Source organism: Adiantum capillus-veneris, chromosome 17, assembly GCF_014529385.1.
Source record: "Adiantum capillus-veneris isolate H3 chromosome 17, ASM1452938v2, whole genome shotgun sequence".
NCBI lineage: Eukaryota > Viridiplantae > Streptophyta > Polypodiopsida > Polypodiales > Pteridaceae > Adiantum > Adiantum capillus-veneris.
In genome coordinates, this window is record NC_140947.1 from 149,204,461 (window position 1) to 149,227,184 (window position 22,724).

The 22,724-nt window shown below is 39.7% G+C and overlaps 1 protein-coding gene across 1 annotated transcript in view; it reads left to right on the forward strand.

The window, feature by feature from the left end:
• LOC147438311 (gibberellin 20 oxidase 1-D-like) overlaps positions 1-22,468 on the forward strand; it is a 56,116-nt gene extending 33,648 nt beyond the window's left edge. Inside the window, exon 3 of the mRNA XM_086486735.1 lies at positions 22,190-22,468. Within this exon, the coding sequence (XP_086342861.1) occupies positions 22,190-22,468 (279 nt within the window). The remainder of the gene's footprint in view (positions 1-22,189) is intronic.
• Positions 22,469-22,724: the final 256 nt, after the last annotated feature.

Here is a 22,724-nt window from a genome sequence, read left to right on the forward strand (position 1 = left end):
GGAAACTGTGCAAATGGAGCCCAAATCAAGAAATTTTCGAGCCTAAACCGCATCTCGCAAGAAGTTGGGAGCACATGTCAAATTTCATGGAAAGTGATTCGGGGACCCCTATTATAAGATTTTTTCGCTTCATTTAAAGCTCATTTCTACTATTGCCTTCTTGAGAGAGAGCTCTTGCCACCTAGAGCGAACCGGACTTCCAGCGGCTTCTACAACACGCACGACCACCCAACAGGCTCCAAACATGAGAGGTAGGCTCACCACCTTGAGCTTTTCGCGTATGTTTGATGTTTTGTCGCGAAAACTAGCGTAGGGTTCACACGGAAAGCGAGCAGTAGAGACCTACAGGTAGAAGTGGCCACCTAACGGCTAACCCAAAATCAATAAGACTTCATCGGAGGCTTATCCTAGCATAAGAGATCACTCTTGGATGCCCAAAGGCGGCGGAAAACCATTGGGAAAAACCCTAACTTCTAGAGCCCTGCAAGAGACCACCAAATGGTAAATCAGTGGAAAGGTGTCCAAATGCTACCAAAACTCATGGGTAGGAGCATCTCGACATGCTCTTCAAGTCTATATAGCCCACATGGCCATAAGGCGACCCGAAGCGGCACTAAGCTTCAGAAACAGCATCAGACACACAAAGCGTCAACTAGCTCTCATGGCCAAACCGCATGTCCGTTTGCCACCAAACTTCACGAGCGGCTTTCCTATACCATCAACAACCAAGTCCTATGGTGGTAGACCACCACAAGTCATCGACGACATGTAAACGCAACCAAGGGCGCTTCCAGAGTGACAAATTCCCAAACGGAGCTTCGGTGAAGCCAAAGTCAACAAAAACCATATGGCAAGGATCCCCAAGGAACCATGAAGCTATGGAGACTAACATCAAGAAATTTCATCGCCGAAAAGCACTCCAAGAGTCAGAAAATGGCTAAGAGGTCAGAGGCTTTGAAGTCCAAACAGGGAGTTTCTATCTATCTATTTGACTTTTTTGTTGAAATAGGGCTTAAAAGGGACTCAGGGGGGCTCAAGGCAGGTACCAATAGCACTTCTCAAATAAATTTCATCAGGAGACATCCTACGCGTAGGATGTCTCAAGGCCATATCTGGGAACCAAACTCAACATCTCATCTCACACACAGCTTTTGAATAGCTTGTACATGCTAGCCACCAAGTTTCATCACATTTGGACAAAAGTTGACCTCATATGCATCAGAAAAAGGAAAGTCAGATCATAGAGGCAATAATGGGTCATAGACCTATCAAAACTAGTCCAAATCACATGAAACTTGCACAATATACTCATGAGCACATTGCCAAGCTAACTGTGGGGTCAGATGTGAAAATTGATGAAATAGACATCCTACGCGTAGGATGTCTAAATGACCTATTTGACCCCCAACTGGTATTTTTGAGTTCCAGATGTCTTTATAACACCTTCATCAGCTCATGTATCAAATTTCAAGCCATTCCCATCACATTTGGCCCCCAAAACCTCCAAGATGCACTTTTTGAGCCTAAAAACACTACACATGCTCTTAACAACACCAATGCTTATCCAAATCAAAATTTAAGAGCAGGGCCATGTTCCACATGCTAAAGGCTAACCACGGAACCAACTTCAAGTCATTCTGATAAAATAGACATCCTACGTGTAGGATGTCTCCGGTGTCATTTTCGCCTACTGTGCAAGAACTCACGTCATGGGAACCATCTACATGGTGTAAGAAGCCTGTATATCAACTTTCAACCCATTTGAATATCATTTTCCACATGTTGAGGACATCCTACCCAATTTGTGAGCCAAAAGCCTAAATCTGCCCAAAATTTCACTTTTTGATGCCCAAACCCAATTCCAATTACATAGCCATGTTGCACAGGTCAAGGGCCACAAGCCTGCCAAGTTTCACCAAAAACAGAGAATGTAGACATCCTACACGTAGGATGTCTACATGATAATTTTTTAGCCAGAAAGCTACTGTGACAAATGCAGAGTTTCCCTAATTCCTTTTAAGTTTTATTTTCAATTTTCAAGTCATTTGGGTAGTTAGAAGTCAGTTTATTAGCTAATATGTAAAAAACGCTAACTTTGGACTACTGAGTACAACAAGATCCATGACAGCCGCAAAATCACCTGCAAAGAAAAAGAGGATGACTATAAAAGACTACTTAGAAGAAGTGGAGCCTTTTGTGATCCCAGAAGGAACCCTGAAGCCCACAAGCACATGGATTCAAGATGATCTGCTAGAGACCAATGATCTGAGAATCTACCAAGGAGTATTCAAAGATCTTGAGGGAAATGCAGTGGAGCTACCCATGATACCACGAGAGCTCAATGAATTTGTCAGGAGCAAGATGGGGGATTACTTGGAGAAGCTGGATCTCCAAAACTACTTTGAAGCTTTGCCAGCGGGGATTGATATTAAAAGAGTGTGAGAATTTGTAACCACAATCAAAGAAGATGGAGTGGCCCGAGTCACCGATATGCAAGGCAAGTCTGATACAATGATTGTCATCATAGAGAAGGTGGTGGCAGCCGCACTTGACATCTCGAACAAAGGAGACAGTGTGACAAAGAGGCGAGATGAAGTCAAGGTCTACTCGGAAAAGAAGAATAACTACACATTTGAAGATATTGCAAACCCGAAGGTGGCTATCATGAGCTAACTCTACAATCAATACTTCTACATGTGTACAAAGCGGCCACAGAAATAAAAGATGCCACCTGGAGCCATTGCTACTACTTTCACCTGGGCAATGCAAAAGAGCAAACCAAAAGAGATAAATTACGCCGCTTACATCCATGACAATCTGGTGAAGATGGGGAACAAAAATCCCACCTATATTGTTCCTGGTGAGCTGATAACAGAATTTGTCTATGGAGCATTGCATGCCAAAGGAAACTGCCCTCTACCTCCCTCACAGAATGATTGGCTAAAGCTGAAGGAAGACAAACAAGAAGAACCCCCCAAAGCACCCAGGGTAGCCACACGGTTGAAGCGTCGGTTAGAGACCTTGCTAGAAGAGCCGCCATAGTCAAAGAAGGAAAAGAAAGAAAATCTACAAGTGCCAATCAAGGAAACCAAGTCACAGAAAGTGGCGCGGCTAGAAAGACTGATGGCAAGTTTCAATGCTGAGAGAGCACTAAAAAGAGATCTAAGCGAGTTGTGGAAACCATCCCTTGAATCCATGTTGGGATCATCTCGAAGGGTTCACTGGGATCGGTTCGAAGATTATATCAAAAACTTTGAGATCTTAGATGCTACGGTGGAGAATATCCCGAATATCCCTTTAACAGAAGAAGAGGTGGACAAAGTGAGACGGCAGCTGCTAGAAGAGCAGGAAGGCCAAGAAAGAGAGAGAAAAACCAAGGCGGATCGAGATTTCAAGAAGAAGCCACCAACTCCACCGTCAAGCTGGGAATCCAGCCCACCACCATCACCACCTCCTCTTAGCCCTCCACAAACCAAACACAAAGAGGAGCTAAACATACATGATGAACAAAAAGAGTCCAAGCAAGAGAAGAACAAAGAGGAAGAGCAGAAGATAGAGGCTGAGCCAACAGACGAGAAGCCAGATCCATAAGAAAGAAACTTTAGCACATTTCTTGATCTACTAGTTGCTGGGTACTCTCGAGAAGACGCAGCTACTGTAGCTTTTGAGTTGGCAAGCACAAGACCCAAGGAACATATGCAGAGCCTTCGGTTAGTAGAGTTGAAAGAGATGGCCACAGATACAATGGACCTACAGCCACCAACCAATGATTGGGATGTGGTGATGCAAAAACTAACCGGGCTCAGAGCAAGATCAATGGCCACTAAGAGTGAGATTGATAATCTCAAAACAAATGAAGTTCTTATCAAAGTTGAAGTGGACTCACTGCAGCAACAGGGCCAAGAGAATATAGAGAAACAAACAAAGCTGCAAGCCAGTCTGGACACGGAATTACAAAGATGCCAGGAGATGGAACGACAGAATCAGGTAGCAGAACACAAACTTCAAAGAGTAGAGGAAGAATATAAGAAAATCAGCAAGTCACTGACAGATGCGGAGAAAGAGAGAGACAATTTGACTCTACAACTTGCTAATGAGTCCAAAGAGGTGGAAACCTTGAGGAATGCCAAGGAAAAGGCCGAGATAGAACATGAGGCAAGCCAGGATGAAGTGATCGAGTTGAAAGATCATATGAAAGTGAAAGATCAGACCATCCAAAGGCTAAGGGGATCTCCGGCCAGACTCAAAGCTGCTAGCTCAACTGGCACAACTTCAGAGAATGATTTGTATGAAGAACAAATGAAGGAACTCCAGAAGGAGTTGACACTAGAGAAAAGGCAAAGGCTGATGCTGGCCGAGGGATCTCTTGTAATGCAAAACCGCCTGGAAGAAGAGAACAAAGCCATGCAGAATGAGCTAGAAGCCGTGAAAATGAAGATGGACGAGGAATTTAAGAGATGGAAAACAGAAAGAGAAGACATCAAGAGGAAGCTCGAGGAGGCGGAAAAAATCAGTGCAGATCTGAATGACCTCCTAGTAAACATGGGAGATCAAGCGGAAGAGGCAAAGAAGACATTTCAGAAACAGATAGATGAGCTGAAAGGCCAACAACAAACGGAAGAGCAACAGTTTAGAACCGGGCCAGCAGCAATGGAAGGAATTGACATAGAAAATGTGTCAGATCCAGTTGACACCAATTTGCAAGAGGACATCCTTGTGGGACTTTCACAAGAACCCCAACATCTGACACAAGAAGAAGAAGAAAAGCTACAGAAGTCAATAGAAGCAGCGATAAAGGACACGGCCAAAGAAGCATTGGAGTGGGAGCAGAGAGTGTTTAAATCTATGACCATTCAGAAGATAGATGCCAATGTCATTCGACGTGAATGGCTACAGCCTTCTCTCCCATATCCTCTTCTAAAGTATGAAGTTACTACAATCAACAAACGAATAAAAGAGGAGCCAATAGTGCCATTATACAAAGCCAATATCTCCAAACCAGAAGGAGTCAAGCTGATCGTGGACTCTCAGCCCAAGTGGAGAAAGGCATGGCTCACCAAATATCCTCAATATTTAATACATCTGGTAGAGGCGCCTAAAAGAATCAGAGACAACCTCAGTTTTTTCCCTCTACCAAGGATGCGGACATGGAAAGCACAAGAGCGGTTGCAGAGAAGCCAACCCACATGGCTCAATTACCCGAAGCTGCCAGGCTTGAAGGCAGGCAAGAGAATGAGTGAGCAATACATGGTGAAAACCCTAACGGGCGCCATTAAATTGTTCACTGGCTCGCCTGAGCTATCTTGCATCATGCTGAGAAAAATATGTAAAACCCTTCTGGCGGTCTTCGAAACCTTCAAACCTGGACAGGCAACAGATAGTATCTTCTTCTTCCAAGATACATACAGATGTGCCTACGATCTGTCTGCTCATCCTTCTCACGAGGTGATACATGCACTTTATTAGAGAATTATGTTTTTGCCTTCTTATCACTCTTTGAAGAAGCCTTCTACACAGGCTTCTTAACCATCAACACAGAGATATTCGGCCCGACACTACTGGCTTAGCATGCGCGATATGAGTCCCTTCTAAAGATGCGAGAAAGCCTCCACTAAAGAAGCAGCTCTATTGCCATGCCAGGGACGACATGAACTAGGAGGGGGGGAGTGTTAGCAACTAGACACACCCAATGGAGAATGATTGCTCGACAGGATATTATTTTCTGTAATTATTCTTTAATTGAGAAAAACCGTCATTTTACCTTTGTAAATAGTGGGGCTTGCAGAACCTTCCAGATTGTATCCCATTTTTGACATTTAGATTGACTAGATGGTTAAATTGGAACATTAGGGTTTGAGATTGTAAGGTATTTATACCACTTTTGACCTTAACGAAGGGACCTTTGTCATTTTTAAAAAGTTATGTCTGTGTGAGTGAGCGTACTCTGTGTACGAGAGAGAGTGAGAGTTTTATCTTGACGCTACGCACGCACCGGTGGTCGGAATCGAGTGCGGAGAAGTGCAGTGTGTTGCCCCCGATGAGAGCTACGCACCAATACCTACATTGCGGGTGTATGGTCTGGCTTCGCGAACTCGACCCACGAGCTACATCTGGTGATTTGGTGAGCATACGTTGTCTGTTTTCGCATTTCAGCATATCCACGCGTTCGCATCGAGTAGAGCTACACATTAGGCACTTTAGTTTTTGGAAACGACGACCTGCAAATTTCGACCAAACATCCTACGTGATTTTGCACCAGGTGTTTAGGGTTGGGATGTTGGTTCATGGACCTTAGGGAGAGCGACCTATTGGTGTTAATAGGGTTTCCTTCAAGTTCTGTGGCGTTTCGAGAATGTTTGATGGGTATTTGGCTCTTGAAAGCGTTGTAGGAAATCTCCTCTTATGCACTCCTGAAGGCTGTAGCTTAGACATTGGGTGGAGACCTCTATAGGAAGTAGTCGAGAGTCGGTCGAGTGTAGGTTGACACCCTATGCTTGCTTCCATGTGCCTGTGGGTCGAAGCTTCGTCCTTAGCTCACAAATCTTGTTAGGTGAGTTCTCGCTGTGTTGACGTCCGTTGCGGCGTATCCGCCAACACCTCTTTACATTATAAAGAAATTGTGGGTTTCTTCTTATTGTTCCATATGATAGTATTATTCCTAAGTGAAAACAAGAATCGGCTATTAGATCATTGTTCAAATAGATTATCGAGCCAATATCTGTGTAGCCATAGAGCTTCACGTGTAGCATACGATTACAATACTTGTCTCATTCTCCCGCACATACAAGGAGTGATCCACAACAACCATGCAAAAAATAATAGTATTCAAATAGGCTACAATCTTCTCATGCTAAGCTCTTAGTGCTTAATGCATAGAGTTTTTTTCTCAGCTTATATACATACTTCGGATATCTCATGGCCTCATATCCTTGTGGCTACTCTATATAAATCTCTTGTTGCAATTGGGACCTGAGACGGAGTTCTTTGTCTTTATTTGACATAAACTGCATGGTTATTTTGTCTCTTTGCTCAAGTGCAGAGTAACTGAAAAATCTTGCGGTGAAACGTATGCAAGCAGGTTAGGAGCATTTTAGCAATCTTTACCAACAGGATGCATGCTAAATCCAAAACCCCTCAAAATAGCTAAATGGTTGAGGATAATGTTTCCACCATATATTTTTCAGTGGGTTGGTTATTTTGGGGTGGTGGAAACCTGGGTCCAAGAGGGTCTCTTTTGTTGGAGGATAAAATGCTGCTGCCAGCTTCTGACTCTCAATATCGGGCACTGCACATGATCTTGTTTGATATGTAATGGTGCATTTGTAAACAGAATAAGATACATGGGTGCCGGTTTAGCAAGATCTCCCGCCATTTTGGATGTATTAGTGTTGGGATAGCTTGGAAGTCCTTGAGTAGTCTTTCTTTGATTTGGAGTACTTCAAACTTTATGAGGGGGAAGGGTAGAGCTTGTTGATGCCATGCCTCATTGATATTGTCAGACAGTGTCACGAGGTTGACATTGATGGAGTGCAATATCCACTCTTCCCACTACATGGATTCTTTCCAGATTGTCTTTGTCTCCTCTTCCACCTGTTTTTTTAATTTTGCTTCTTCCTCGACGGTTAATCTTTTTGATTGAGTTGAGGGTCCAGCTTCATCATGAGAAATATCTAGCTCTAGAAGATTGGCCTATTCGGTGAGCTGCTTCAAAGTCCATAAACTACAGGGTGTCATTATCTTGCATTGCAGGATCTATTTTTTCTTCCCCTGGTGTGGTTGCATGTGCAGCCTCTTGTGATTTTCTCAATTCCGCTTTAAGTTGGTCAGTCTCTTTTTGATATCTTTCCTCTTGTTGCATAAACCCGATGGAGAGTTCTCGTCTCTGCATTTGCTTGAGCTTTAGCTCCATCTCAAGGTCTTTAACCTTCTATTCCACCGCTTTATATGCCTCATTTGTGCCATGTAGTGTGGCTGCTGCAGGGTTGTCCTTAAACTGATGTATTTTTCTCTTTCCATCGAGCTTCTAACTATTCCAACTGAGTATTTGCAATGTTTAGCTAAATCTATAGCCAGCTTATTATGGAAGCTGACTCTTGTAAATCAGAGGTAGCCTTTGTGAATTGTTTCTCTTGCTATTGATTCCTTATTTGGAGAGCTTCCAAGTCTACTGCGAGCTTTGCAGTTAATTCATCTAGTTCCTTGTCTTTGAATTCCATGGCTTCTTTGTATGATTCATTACAAATGTTGGCAATATTGAGCCTTTCATTTGAGTGCTGCAGTCACTGATACAAATTGTGGAGCTATTGGTGGTGAACATAGATCTTGACTCTCATTTTGTCCACCACATCATGTGCATACTGGGTGTATTCATCTTTATCCTCCAGACTTTCTAGTTTCCTTGAGTTGCTCGCTTCAAGTTGATCTGTTGATGTGTCATGAGCCTCGGTTGTGATTGGCTCATCTAGCTCGTTTTCTTTTGTGCTTAGAGTCTCTGTTGGGATGATTGGTTCATCCACTCGCTCATTGCAGTTTCTTTGGGCGGTCCGGATATTGTTTCCATATTGCTAGCAATTGGAATTGTCTCCTCTCATTGTGATTGTGTTGTCCCCTCCGATTGTGGTTGTCCGCTTGGAGGAGCGAAGTGTAGAACCCCTTCATCAGTGTTTTGTTTTCTAGGTGAGTCCTCTATAGGTGGTGTATCTTCTTTTTCTTGTGCCTTGACCTGCTCTCATTGACACTATTCTTGTTGATAGAGATGCTCTAAGCTTGCCATAGGATCTTCCTTCATATCGTGCATAGGGTGTTTGGTTCAAATTTTGATCCTCCTAGGAGATGGTTTCCATTTCTCCTCAAAATCCCCTTTACGTCCTCTCTCAAGCTCAAAAGTCGACGTCTCTCTTTCCACTCTTGCTGCTTTGCAATCCATGTTAGCACTTCTGGAGCTCCCAAGAAAGTGATGCTCTCTGGCTTTTTCACATGAGTGAGAGTTGTGTAAATATATAGGGCGTGGTTCACTTCTGTCACTCCTTCTTTCTTTGAGGCATGTGTGAAAGTGGAAGCCACAGCATGATTTGGAATCGTGTATCTAGGAAGTCTTTTAACAGTGAAATGAAAGTGCTTTATCACTTCTATCTTAGGTGTGCCTAAGATAAAAAAGAATTCTTGGGGCCATTTTGTGCTCTTGGAACCTTGATTGGATGTGGAGTGATGATTCTTAATGTCCATTAAAGTTGGGTTTGATTTGATAGGCTAAAAGTTAGTTTTGGGCATTTGAGTCTCTTTGGTGCGGTAAAGTGCATTTGAGAGTAGTTATGCATGAAAGAAGTGTACCAGTGTGATGTAGGCCTTGTGATGGGTAGGGAGATCATGACAATGTGAAAATGTGTGCAAAAAATGCTTCCATCCTAGCAGATCATCTTCGGCGCGTCTAAGATAAATTTTACAATTGATTGCAATTTAGGCCCTAATTTTTTCCCATATAGCTTCTACGATGTTAATTATGAAGGTTGAAGCCCTTGGTTGTGTTTCTTGCAATTGATGTTGTCCTCAATGAGGTTGACAGCCCTCTTTTGAGATGAGGTTGACTTGGATTCATTAACCACTAGTTGTATACCCACTGAAGGTTGGTAAAGGTCCAATGTAGTGTATAGAGTGTCCCCTTTGAGTTTGAGGTCAAATGAATCAATATTTTTCATTGTGGTGCAAAATGTCACTTTGTGATAAGGATATGGTCATTTTGCCCTACACTAATGATTGAGCCTCCAATGCACCCCTAACTCTCCACAGTTTCCTAACACGATAGTCCCAACACATATGTGAAGTCTGGTCTCTTCATCTTCGGTGCGCCAAAGATACTAGGTGAGCTTATCTGACATATTTTTCATCTTTGAGCTTAGCAATGTGTTGCCCTACTAGTGGTGAGCCCATGGTTCATTTTTGGTACAATTTGGATGTCTGGTGTAGCCAGTGTTAGTGTTTTCGATCCCAAAATTTCCCAAATTGTCATGTGTTGTTGTGCCCCCTACAGCTCTTGTGGTCGGCAATGTGATAATCAAAATTCTTCTAGACATGGTTAGAAACTTACCCCTCATGGCTGGAGTGAGTCAGAGCTGATAGACAGTGTGTACGAGACCGTGGAAGGGCTAAAATCCACAACTAGGAGCTCTCTCTCTAAAGGAGTCTTACCATACATTGAGCGACATTTTTCAAGCGGACCAAAATCTGAGCGAATATTTATACGACCTCGAACGTTCTCCTTGTAGCGAGCAACTGCAAAAAGTGTACACGGGATTTTATTTCAGAGGCACCCTAGTGTGATAAGGGACTTAGAAGCCATTCTAAAATACAAAAGTGAATGAATCTTTTTGTTTGAAACTCTTTCATGTGTATAAAAATGAAAAAGAAGTGAGACTCTCTCTCTCAATGTTAGAGAGAAACCGGGATCTAGTGTATTTTAACCGGCTAAAATTGTAAAATCTTGGTTAGATTTTGAGCTTGTCTTTAAGAACACTAGGAAATTTACACAAGTTTTGGTGTAATTACTGGCAAAAGCTTCAAATTCTGACCTAAAAACTGGGAAAAATCCAAGTTTGCCCTCATTTCCACCTATTAGGAAAAATGTATGTATCTAGCCGTGCTCTCTCTCTCTCTCTCTCTCTCTCTCTCTCTCTCTCTCTCTCTCTCTCTCTCTCTCTCTCTCTCTCTCTCTCTTCCTCTCTTCTTTTGTAAGTTAAATAGAATCTTTCTCAAAGGGTGTGCGCCGGTGCGACGGTGCATGCTAGACCTTTTGAGGGATATATTTTTTGAAAAAATACATTGAAGAGCTTTAAAATAGAAAAGCCTTTGAGTGTAAGTTCCAAAATTTTGGCATCCTAATCATGAATTTCTCTATAGGTTCTCATCCAAGGAACACCTAATATTAGGTTTTCATTCATATGTTCATCCACTATACATATGAAAGTATGCGGGCAAGAGAATCCATGAACTATAATATTCAAGTTGATTTTCCCTAGAATTGGAGTGACTCTCTTGTTGCAGCCCTTGACAGTGGCTCGGACAATACTCTGGTTGAGTAGCTGCTTTGAGATACGTAGAATAGCTGAACGCATTGGCTCAGGCTCCCATATTTACTAAAGCTTTGATTTTATGATCCTCGTGCAGATTTATAGTGATTCACATTTCAAGACCATCTAGTCACTTGTCATCAATCTTGATCTCATCCTCTGCTAAGGATTGAATTTGGAGAGTACTAAGTGGTACAACTTGGGAATCAGGCTTTCTTGCAGCTTTCCATTTTAAAATCCAAATGCACGCCTCCTCTTGAGCCTCCTCAATAACCTCTTGTCTTTTAAGCTTCTTTTCCTTGGATGCATGCATTCTCTGCAGAAGTTCATTAGTCAAGGGAAGGTTGTTTTTGCAAAGTCGAATTCACTAATTCAATTTTCCATAATTTCTTCATTTAAGGTGGCTAACATGACAGCCCCACTTGGTGAAACATATTCAATGACAAAAGAATCATGTCCTTTTTTCTTGAACTTGGGTATATGTTATTCAACGAGTATACTAGGACTAAATCCCTGGGTTTAAAATTTTAGTCAGCAAATGTGAGTCAAAGAACTATTTTTGTTTTTGTTTTTGTGTGTATAAGTGGGCAATGGCCGCTAAACGTTCCTCATATAGGCAATCTAAGTCCTTGAGTTGTTCTGACAACTCCTGCCCTTTCCATTCCAACTTAGTTGCAACTCTGAGAGTGGGTAGTAAGAATTCCATTGGCAATATTGCATCCAGGCTAAAGACTAAATTGAAAGGAGTCATGTTCAAAGCTGTTTTGAAGGAAACTTGGTAAGCCCACAAGCGAGAATAAAGATGCATTTCCTAGTCCACTCTAGCAATTTTGGTTAGTACAGAGCTTAGAATTTTGTTTGTATGTTCTACTTGACCATTTTCTTGAGGGTGATAGGGTGCATATTTGTTATGTATTACCATGAACTCATCTAGTAGATATTCTATCACCTCATTGAGGAGATGCGATCGGTGATCACTCACAAGTTCAATGGGAAGTCCGTATCTAGTAAATATGTATTCGTACAAGAATGCAACAGTGGTTCTAGCATCATTCTTCTTGGTGGCTCGTGCCCACCATAATATATTGTGCCTGAGCTTTATAAGTTGGTGGTTGTATTGGACCCACAAAGTCTATACCCCATTTAGCAAATGTGCATGCTTCTATCATAGGTTGCAGTGGCATGCTATCCATTCTCGTTGGCACTTTTTCTCGTTATCGCATCGTCAATCAAATTCTTTCGCATCGGCAAATAAAGTTGGCCACCAAATGCCTATCACCAATATGGCTTTGGCTGTGGTTTCATGAGAGAAGTGACCCCCTGCTAGACCTGTGTGTGCTTGTTCCAAAATACGAAGATACTCCTCTTCTTTGGTGCATAGTCTGAGTTGTTGGTCTTTCCCTTATCGATAGAGTTGGTCACCAATCATTGTATAGTTGGCTGCCTCAATTTTTCTATTGCTCTTTTACGTCTTTTACTCATGTATTTTGGGTATATTCTATTAGTCAAGTACTCTACCAGCTACTCCATTCTGGTGTTACTAAAATGTGGAATAATGTGGCATGGGGTATGGCGGCTCTTTCTTTTACATTGAGAGCAATCATTCGTGTAATGATGAACATCTCTCTTCATGGTAGGTTAGTAAACACCCAACCAGGTTAATATTTGTAGGGTTGGATCTCGTGCAAAATGTAGACCTACGATTGTGGTATGAGCTTGACTCAAATAGGCTTCTCATTCCTTAGTATTAATGCATAAGAACATGACTCCATCATTTTTGTGATACAATCTTCCGACCACCAATTGATATAGGGCAGATTGCTCAATCAATCGCGGTGTAATAGGAATTGGTATTTGAGAATCCACTTATGCTATAGCCATTAAGGACACAAGATCTTCTGACAATTTTGGAATCATTTCCATAGAGAACAGATATGCATTGGGTAAGTCATTGTCTACCCCTTTAGGTGCTTCCCCGGTGGTGAGTCTTTACAGATGATCTACTCACTACTGAGTAGTACCTTTTTTAACTACAACAGTAAAGTCAAATTCAAGTAGGATGATAAACCATCTTACTATCCTACCTGTATTGCATGGTTTATTCACCAAATAGAGTAAGGATTGATGGTCTACAAAAAAGACAAACTTGTTAGCTAACAAGTAGTATCAGAACTTCTTGACTGAATACACCATACCAAGGCCTTCTCTTTCCGTGGTTGTATAGTTATTTTCCGCCAGGTTTAATTGCCGGCTACAAAGGAGATAGGAAAATACATGGTTCCCTCTCTTGGCTGGGCTAAGATGTAGCCAATTAACTTGAAGCATCGACATGTACATGAACACTTTGTTCTAGTTTGGAGCTTTCAATATTGGTGTTGAGCTCAAGGCTTGCTTAAGCTTTTGGAAGGATTCCTCACATTCATCAATCCATTCAAAGTGAGTGATAAGGCTATATATGGGCTTAGCAATTATTGCATACATGTAGATATTCAAAGTGAAGTCGCGGAGCGGAGCGTGGGTCGACTCTCTCACACACACACACACACAGTGAGCTTACACAGTACAGTACGCAGAGAACTGTTAGAAGGGTTATCTCCCAATTTCTTAGTATTCACAAAGTATAAGTTAGTATATACAAAGAGTTAGAAGGAAGTGAGTTAGGCGGGCGGCCAGCCATATCCGCATAAGAGGCCACTTGGGCTTTAATCCCAACACAAAGTGAGTGATAAGGCTATATATGGGCTTAGCAATTATTGCATACATGTAGATAAATCTACGATAGTAACCACAATGTCCCATAAAAGGTTGGCCTAGCCATTTCAATAATCATTGCCACCTTATCCATGTTTGTGGATTTACCATTTTTTGACACAATATGTCCAAGAATTTTGCCTTGTCTAACCATAAGAATGCATTTTTTGGGTTTTTTAAGAAAATTCTATATAGACGGCATTTCTCAAAGACACATCGTAAATGTTTGAAGTGACTTTTTCATTTTGTGGAGTGCACACAAAGATCGTCCATGTATACTTCCAAGAAATTCCACAAATAAATTTTAAAGACATGGCTCATTAGCCTTTGGAATGTTGTCGGTGCATCGGTCAAACCGAAAGGCATTACTCGCTAAGGAAAAATTTCCCATTCTGTGGTGAAGGCCGTTTTATGTTTGTCTTGGGATCTATAGTCAATTGGCTGTACCCAGAGAAGCCATCCAAAAATCTTTAAGATTCCTTGCCCGCTACTCGTTCTAGCAAGTGATCGGTGATGGGAAGAGGATAGTTATCTCGTGTAGTGGCGGAGTTTACCTTTTTGAGATTTACACACACTCTAATTTTTCCATTCTTTTTAGCACGACAATTGGTGATACCCAATCAGTGTGTTCTATTTCATAGATAAACTCAACCTCCTTGAGCTTCTCTATCTCTTTCTTGATTTTTTTCGCAAAGGTCTCATTAAATGTGTATGGTCTTTGTCTGCTTGGCTTAGCATCATCTCTCATAGGGATAGTGTGTTCGCATATGGAAAGATCCACCCCTTTGAGATCTTTGTATGACCATGCAAAAACATCCCTTTATTCTTTATTAGCATTTTTATGATAATATCTTCTTCTTCTTATGACAGATCCATAGCTATATATGCAATTTTTGGCTCTTCTCCAGGCTCTGCAAGGTCAATTCACTTTGCATTCTCCGGCCGTTCATAGGATTTCCCCGATTTTATTGATTGTCACAAGGGTTGCTCTACAATGATTCTATGATCTTGCAAAGTGTATTTCTTATAATGAGTTGGAGCAATGATTTTTCCCGGTTTGTCATTATTCGATTCCATTTCCATGGTCCACAATTCTTTCAAAGTCCGTTTTAGTTCTTTGTATTTTGCTTTACGCTCTGCTTTTATCGTTAGAGGTTCTTTTCTTTTGGTCTTATCAGGCTTGATTGACTTTGGTTTCATTTGGTGTTGTCTCTTTAAATGCTCTACATTTGGGTACCTTCCAGTTATCTTGTCTTTTATGCAATCTGCTGCCTCCACTTTCATTCAGAATTGAGTTTTGGTGTCCGGTAACCGTTTTGTAGTTTTCTTTCTTAAGTTATTTTCTCATTTCTTCCAATATCTTTGTTGGCATCTTTGGTGTTGATTTGGAAACTCAAAAAATATTTCTTTCCCTCCTCTGAGTAGGATTTTGGCCCTTACCTACTCTTTTTCAGAGTCCAATTCCTCTATTGTAATTGGTCCTTCTTCCCACTTGTTCGTAGCATCATAATAGTGATCAGAGAAGACCTATTGCTCCTTGATCATCTCAATAAATACCATTTGGATTGGGACTATATCATAGCCCTCTTCGCCACAAAAGTGTGTAGGTGTAGATTCATTAACATATACTTCCATTGTGGCTAGGATCTAAGTCCATTCAAAAGGTTCAAAAAAATGTTCAAGAAATGGTTCTGGTATGTAATCTGCATATTTCACTTCTCTGTCTATAACGTAGTCTTCCCTTCATAAACTACTCAATTGAGAAGCCCCACACATCCAAATTGGAGTGTTTTTATTATCCATGACGGCAGTTTAGTCTTTGCATAGGTCTCCAAGTCCAATTCTTGTATTGGTGTCCTCAATACATCCTTGTAAGAATGGTTCTTCAAGTTGACTTGAATGATTGTCTCTACTTGTTTCAGATAGAAATAATCATTGCCCCAATCTTGGATTAATTGTATCTGTCTCATGAACGGTCTTCCCAAGATGATTTCATAATTGAGTTTCTTCCCAAAGTCTACAATGGAAAAAGTGTATTGGTAGTCAATCCCATAGGAGATGACTATCACATTCTCTAGTATGCCCATTGGTTTCTCTATGTGTCCTTCTGCCAACTGTAGTTCCATTCTTGTTTGCTTGATTGTTAGCTTTCCCCAAGCTTCCCAGATAGCTTTGGTTGCTATGGAAATACTTGCTCCATTGTATAAAATAGCCATGGTTGTTACATCATTGTATTGTACTGGAAGGGTTGTGTTTCCCTCATTCCCTTCACAATAGTCTCCAACCTTGTTCATAGGTATTGACTTGACAAGTCTAGTCTGTATCTCCTTGTTTTATAATTTTTTCAGGTTCATTTGAGATGCTCCTTTTAATCCCATATTTCCCATGGTGGTTTGCATATCTCCCCATAGATGTGGTCTCAACTTAAGTAGCTCACCCAAAGTGATTGTTCACTGAATTGGTCTTGACATAACAGATTCTAGATTAGCCACATCCAAAGTTTGTTTTGGCCTTTCTAGTTTTATTATTTTGTAGACCATTGATTTTTCTTCATTCTCTCATAGGTAAGATGGTAGTGTTTGCAAAGTTTCATCTTTTGTAGAGCTTGACTGCTCTGATCCCCAATCTCCATACAATGACTGTTCATCTAGTTTCATAAGTGGTCCGTCAAACCAAACTTCTTCAATCGGTGATTATTTCAGAGTCTAGCTCCCATTTTTTGCTTCCCTAAATCATTCTCACAGATAGTTTGGCTAATTGTCTTCAACTATTAGCACTCCATTCCATCCTTCCTCACTATTAGGAGCTTCCAGTTTAGGTGGTTGTGTGTATCATCATTTCCCCAATTTTTTGACCCATTCTTTTCTTGAGCTTTTTCTCTCATGGTTTTGGTCTCAACTTTTGTTGGTTTTCCTATGACTTCCTGCTAAGGATTTTGTTTTTCCATCAAGGTTTGAGTAATTTACACCAGGTTTTTGTAAGCTTCTAATTTAGTTGCTTCCATTTTAGGTGTCAGATAGTTTTTTCATTGGTTTTTCAATGTTTGACCGGCTTTTAACCCAGCTTGAAAAGCTTGCAAAGCTGTGTTGATTGGTTTGTAAATTTTATTGACTAGAACTAATCCAGTTGATTTTGGTTCAAGTTCCTTGAAATTTGTTAGAAAAGTCTACATTTTTTCTTCTACTTCCTTTCATATCTTCCCTTCGATCTTCTTTTGTTGTTTTTGCCTCTTAAGTTCGTATCTTTTGTGTCTTTCCTTCCTAGAGTTTTTGGAGGAATTGTTGAATTTATTAGATCCATATGGTTTTTTTTTTTTTGGCCTGCTTGTGCTCTAGTCATCACTCAAACAGGAATTCTTGGTTCCCCTTTTGATGAACTACTTGGCACCACTTGAACTATGTTTATGATAGTTTTTCCTTTATTTGCTAGATTCTAGAGTAGTCTTCAGGAAAGTGTCCACCCTTGTATCCACACATTCCGCAATATGCCTCTATAGGTCTTGCATTCTTATCCGGTTTAGGACAGTCATGTTTTCAATGGTCATCCGCTCCATAGTTATGACAATTCCCATTTTTTGGTTTTGGCATTGGCTTGACCATAGGTGGTCTGGCTCCCTGGTTCGCAATAAAGTAAAAAGGTGTTGTATCAGTGGGTGCTTGACACATCGGCTCCATAGGGACAAAGTAGGTTGGTTATACCACTCTTCTTCTATCCCCATTATTACTAAACTCATTTCAGGGTATGGAGTAATGGGTACTAGCGCATGTTCCTCCGCTTGTTCCTCAGACACCATATACTTGATTGGTATAGATCTATTCCCTAGGAGTGGTGGTTGCTGACTAATGTTGGTTATGGTCTCTCCACATTCACGGGTGATCTTTGCTCGGGTGCCACGTTTGGTGGGTATCTATACATGGGTTTCCCTTGTGGCCTCATCGACACATACTTGACATTTCCATCATATTTAGGCTCTGGTTCTCTAATTTTCCTAGTTTTTTACCTTGCACAGCTCTAAATTTGATGAAACTTGCTTAGGCATTGTATTATGATCTAAATATACCCTGTGAGTGGAATTTTTGGCAGAATTCCCCCTCTAGAGAGATTTTTATCTTCGATGCGCCTAAGATAAATCTCTACCAGATTTTGATCTTTTTCACTTTTTTCTTCACGAATTGATTTTCTCACAAGTTTTAGGATTTATCCACACCCTAATTTCAAGTTTTAGCCTGATTTGACTCTTCCTTGTTAATTTTCTTTGAAGTTCACTTTTTTTTTTAATTTTGTGCTTGATCAAGGGTTTTAGTGATCCAAATGTTTATAAAATCAAATGGAGTAGTCTACTCAAGTTGTTCTACCACCTTGTAAGTCCAGTTTTCCAGTTTCAGTTTCAAAAAACCCTTGTCTATCGTTGGCGTGCCTAAGATAGACTCTAGGTTTTCCTCTAGACGTGCTGTCCCTATTCTTCAGGTCAAAAACCAGTTTGGTGTGTGTATTGTGCATAGGAAGCAAAAATAGCTCGTAGATAGCACGACTAAAATCACACTTTCATAGTGTGAGATACTTACATTAAATGGAAGATCTTTCACCTACGAACGCGTTGCTATGCTCAAATTAGCAATGCAACATCGTATGAGAGAGACACGAGGAATTGAAGAAATAGTAGACTCACGTTGAGCTTCTGCAGCAAACACTTACTTTTATTATCCAAAACTTATGCTTTTAATTATGAAAGTTGGGTTTTATACCTTAGCCAAGGTTCAAAAAATGGATTCCTAGCTATTTGGGCTCAATACAAAGCTTAAAAACTGTATACAATTACAAACTTGGAGGCCCTCAACCCCTTTAGACTCGTTGGCAATCAATAATATTACAATGGCTTTGGACTTTGCGAGATTTATTAGTAATACAAAGAGGTTTAATACAATCAACTGGCTTAAAATATGAGTGGTGTCCCTTTTGATACTCTTTTTCCCCCGACCTGGACCACTTTTCCTACATCTACATATGTTATTATAGAAGACCCATTCAAAATTGTCTACACCTTGTGAAGATGAATTCTTACCAAAGTTCTTCTCCTCCACAATGAGCAAGGACATAAGATTTCTAAAACTCAGAATATTTTTTAAAGTATGAATAGAGGTCTTATATTGCTTGTACTCTGACCTTAAACCATGCAAGCATGCTTCCTCCTTGTCATCATCATCAATGGTGATACCAACTCATGCAAGGGACTCACATATGTCCTTAATCTTCCAAACACAATCATTCACTAACAAGCCCATTTTTTTCACAATGTTGAGCTTTGTCTTCAACTCTGACTTCCTTGCCTTATTGTTGATCACATCTAACTAGAAAAACTTCTTCCACGCCTCCATAGAGGAATTGCCATCCTGTGTATGCATGATCATGGTGTTTTTCACACTAGCACACAATCAATACATGATGATCATCACTTCCTAATTTAAATATTTTAAGTACTCCAAATAACGTTTATTGTTTAAGAGATTGGTCATTTTGGACTTTCAAGTATGGAAGTTGTTCCTGTTTAGCTTCTCATTGACAATAGTGTTAGACATGTTTGTAGAAAATCAAAGATCTACATAAAATATGTATTGGGACTAAAACTAGCATGTATCTCTTACAACCTCTCACCAACATACACTTAAATACACTATTTCACTATACAAGGTAGTAGCTATGAAATTAAAAATGCCAACCGAGCTTCCTTCATCCATAAAATGGAAGATAGGCAAAATCTTTGTTCTTGCATGTGTATGCAATTTAACTCAACAACAAAGTCCAAAATGCATTCAAAATTGAAAGATAGATGCATTGAACAAAGGATTGCCCAAAATCTTAAGTTACACAATCTCCCACAAACGTTATCAAAATCAAAGATCATTATCAACACCTCCCAATGAATCCCAAGGTAAGTGTAGTAACAAAACATGCGAGAGGAGAATTAAGAAACCCTTACCCTCAACCGCTTCTTTTCTACTTTTTCTTGTTGGTCAAATATCCTTAGCCACAACCATATTCCAATACCATGTAAAGAGATAGAGAAGGAGAAAGCTTGATCTCTTGCAACCATGCACACATGCAACCAAGAGAGCACACAATAAAGATGGAGGCACAAAGCTATTGTTCCCTTCTTCTTCACTAATCAATGTGTTGGATAAGGTTTATAAAACACATAAGTAGAAAATACAACATAATAGGAACCATGTACAATGGTCAATGCAAAACTGATTATGAGTGAACTGAAAAGAGAGTGGTCATCACTCTCAGCGGGTAGACAAAGTTAGTGAAGACCATTTGTAGTATCATTGGAAATGATCTGCTACCTCGTGCTAGTGATAATTGTACACAAGAATTCATCTAGGCAGGCCATGTGTTGAGCTTGATATCTCATAGGGTCTTACACACACCTTAAAAAAAGGTGTAAGAGTATTTATCTTGAAGGATGAGAATTTGTCCATATTATCTTCAAGAAACCCATGGCATGCCATGAAAAAAGAGATCGAAAGCTTGTGAGTCTCATTAAAAGATTTTTCACCACAAAGACCAAAGCTTAACTTCACTTATAGATTTGATACTTCACAATAAAGAGCCCAAAAATTTGCAAGGGTGTCCTAAAAACTTAGTAATACCATGAGAATGCAGGGGGAAAGGGAAGGGGGGGATGGATGTTTTGGGGAGTATCAAAATGGATAAAGAAAACCCCACATATTGTTATCAAAGTAGTTCAAGAAAGAGAAACTGCCAAGAACCTCCTTAGAGCATTGGCCTCAAAAGTAAGAAATTGCAATCCTACAAATAATCATCAAATTAGTAAAACTATGACAATTCATCATTAATTCAAGAAGAACCCATGTTGACGAGATACGTTGGAACATGCAATTGTGGCACCATTAATACAAATTTCAACAATTTGTGGCCTGATTCTTATCTTGGGTCCATATCATTTTCCCCTTTCATGTCCAAAATTTGAGGGCAAGGAAGTTGTAACTATAGCTAAAGTGGTACCACCTTGTACTATATAGAAAATTTATGAAAATATCAATTGTTTCTTTCAACGTAATTTTTTACCTTGCCAAAATTTTGCTAAAAGGACAATTAGAGTACGTGATGTCATGGAAACAAAGACATGAATTGAGCTCATGCCCAAGTGCAAATGACACCAAGCTTTAATTGCTTCCTTGAGGGATTGTTTAACTTGTACACAACAATCACCATAATGCATTAAAATTAAAGAATATTGATCAAGGGGTTCTAGTAACATTGCTTGGGGAGTTGAAGCTTGATTTGATATCAAGCTTCAAATGTTGGAATTAGGTTTTGGAAATGCACAAACATAGCTTAGTCTGGGAGAGCAAAGAACAAAGTATCATAGTGTTGTGAACATACAAAGATAAGAAAGCCTAGATCCAAATAATTTTGAAAAAAACACCTATTAATTCTAAGATTGCATGTTTACACATCACTCTGGAATAGGTTTTGCACGATAGCCAAATTGTACTCTTCTCTTGATATTTTTGCAAAAAGCACGTATTAGAGTTGTAAAGCAGAGAAGTTTTAGTTTCTTATTTAAAAATAGGATTCTTTCATCAAGTGTGCCATTTTGTAAAGTCAAACCTTAGACCTTCAATTTTAGGAAACTTACAGACCCAACTATAAGACTCATATAGAGAGTATATACCATGTACGTTCCTTTGAAGGGTATATCTTAGATTTGTCTAATTGTTTCAATTTTATTGTAACCACTTTATGAACATGATAAAATAATGAAATGAAAATGATGTCATGCCTTCTTAGATATCTTATTTATTCTACATTACTTGTATGTACTATGTTCTTTTTTAGTGTGTTTTTTTTAGGACATATAACTATGAGCTTGGTATTTTTACTTGCACCATTCTTCTTGTACACTCCTTGATAATCTCATGGATTCTCCATAATAGACCTACAGACTTTCAAACTTAAAGTGTTTCCATGTTGCAAAAGCAAGAGCACATTTGTCTCAAGCTAACAAGAGTATTAAAATGCTTAATCAAAGAATTATAAGAGAGTTTAGCTTTAGGTAATTCGATTTATGCTACTCACTTTTGAATTTAAGACAAATCAATTTTTTTCATGACACACCACATGTATACATACGGTTTGAACTGATAGGATATAATAGAATCAACCATGCTTAATAGAGGAGTTCTTATGGAAATATACTATAAGTCATGGGATGTATACTTAAGCTCTTTGATGAACCTAAGCATTACACCAAATAATAGAAACAAGCTGCCATTGAAGAAACATGGTTTAATAAAAATAATGTTTTGTTTCAGTATGCTATAGTTAATTCTATATTCGAATTGTTGTAGGTATGGAGCAATGCAAGGCTAAAAAGCGGTATACACCGTGCTGTGGTGAACTCCACTACTTCTCGTCTTTCAATGGCATATTTTTTAAGCCCAACATTGGACACTATAATAATGCCTCCAAATAAACTAGTAGATGAAAATCAACCCTGTAAGTACAAATCATTTACATGGGAAGAATTCCAAACTCAGCTTATAAATCAACAAAGAGTTACAGGAAAACAAGCTCTCAACAAATTCTTGATAGAAAATAACAAAAAGGTTTCTCCTGTCACAAGTTAGGAGGCGATGGGTTGTATGTTTCTATTAGAAAACTTATTATTTGTACATATATCAAAATCATCACGTACTAAATTGTCACTAACATCTTTGGTAACTTTCCTCCTTGATTTTAATGCAAATACTAGTTCTGCTAGAAATGAAGAAAACATTTTGTAACATAATCATCTACACAGAAGTGGCATATCAAGACACGTTGGAGATTTTAGCATTACGTATGGTATATAATAGATATTCAATTACAATATAATAATGTTGT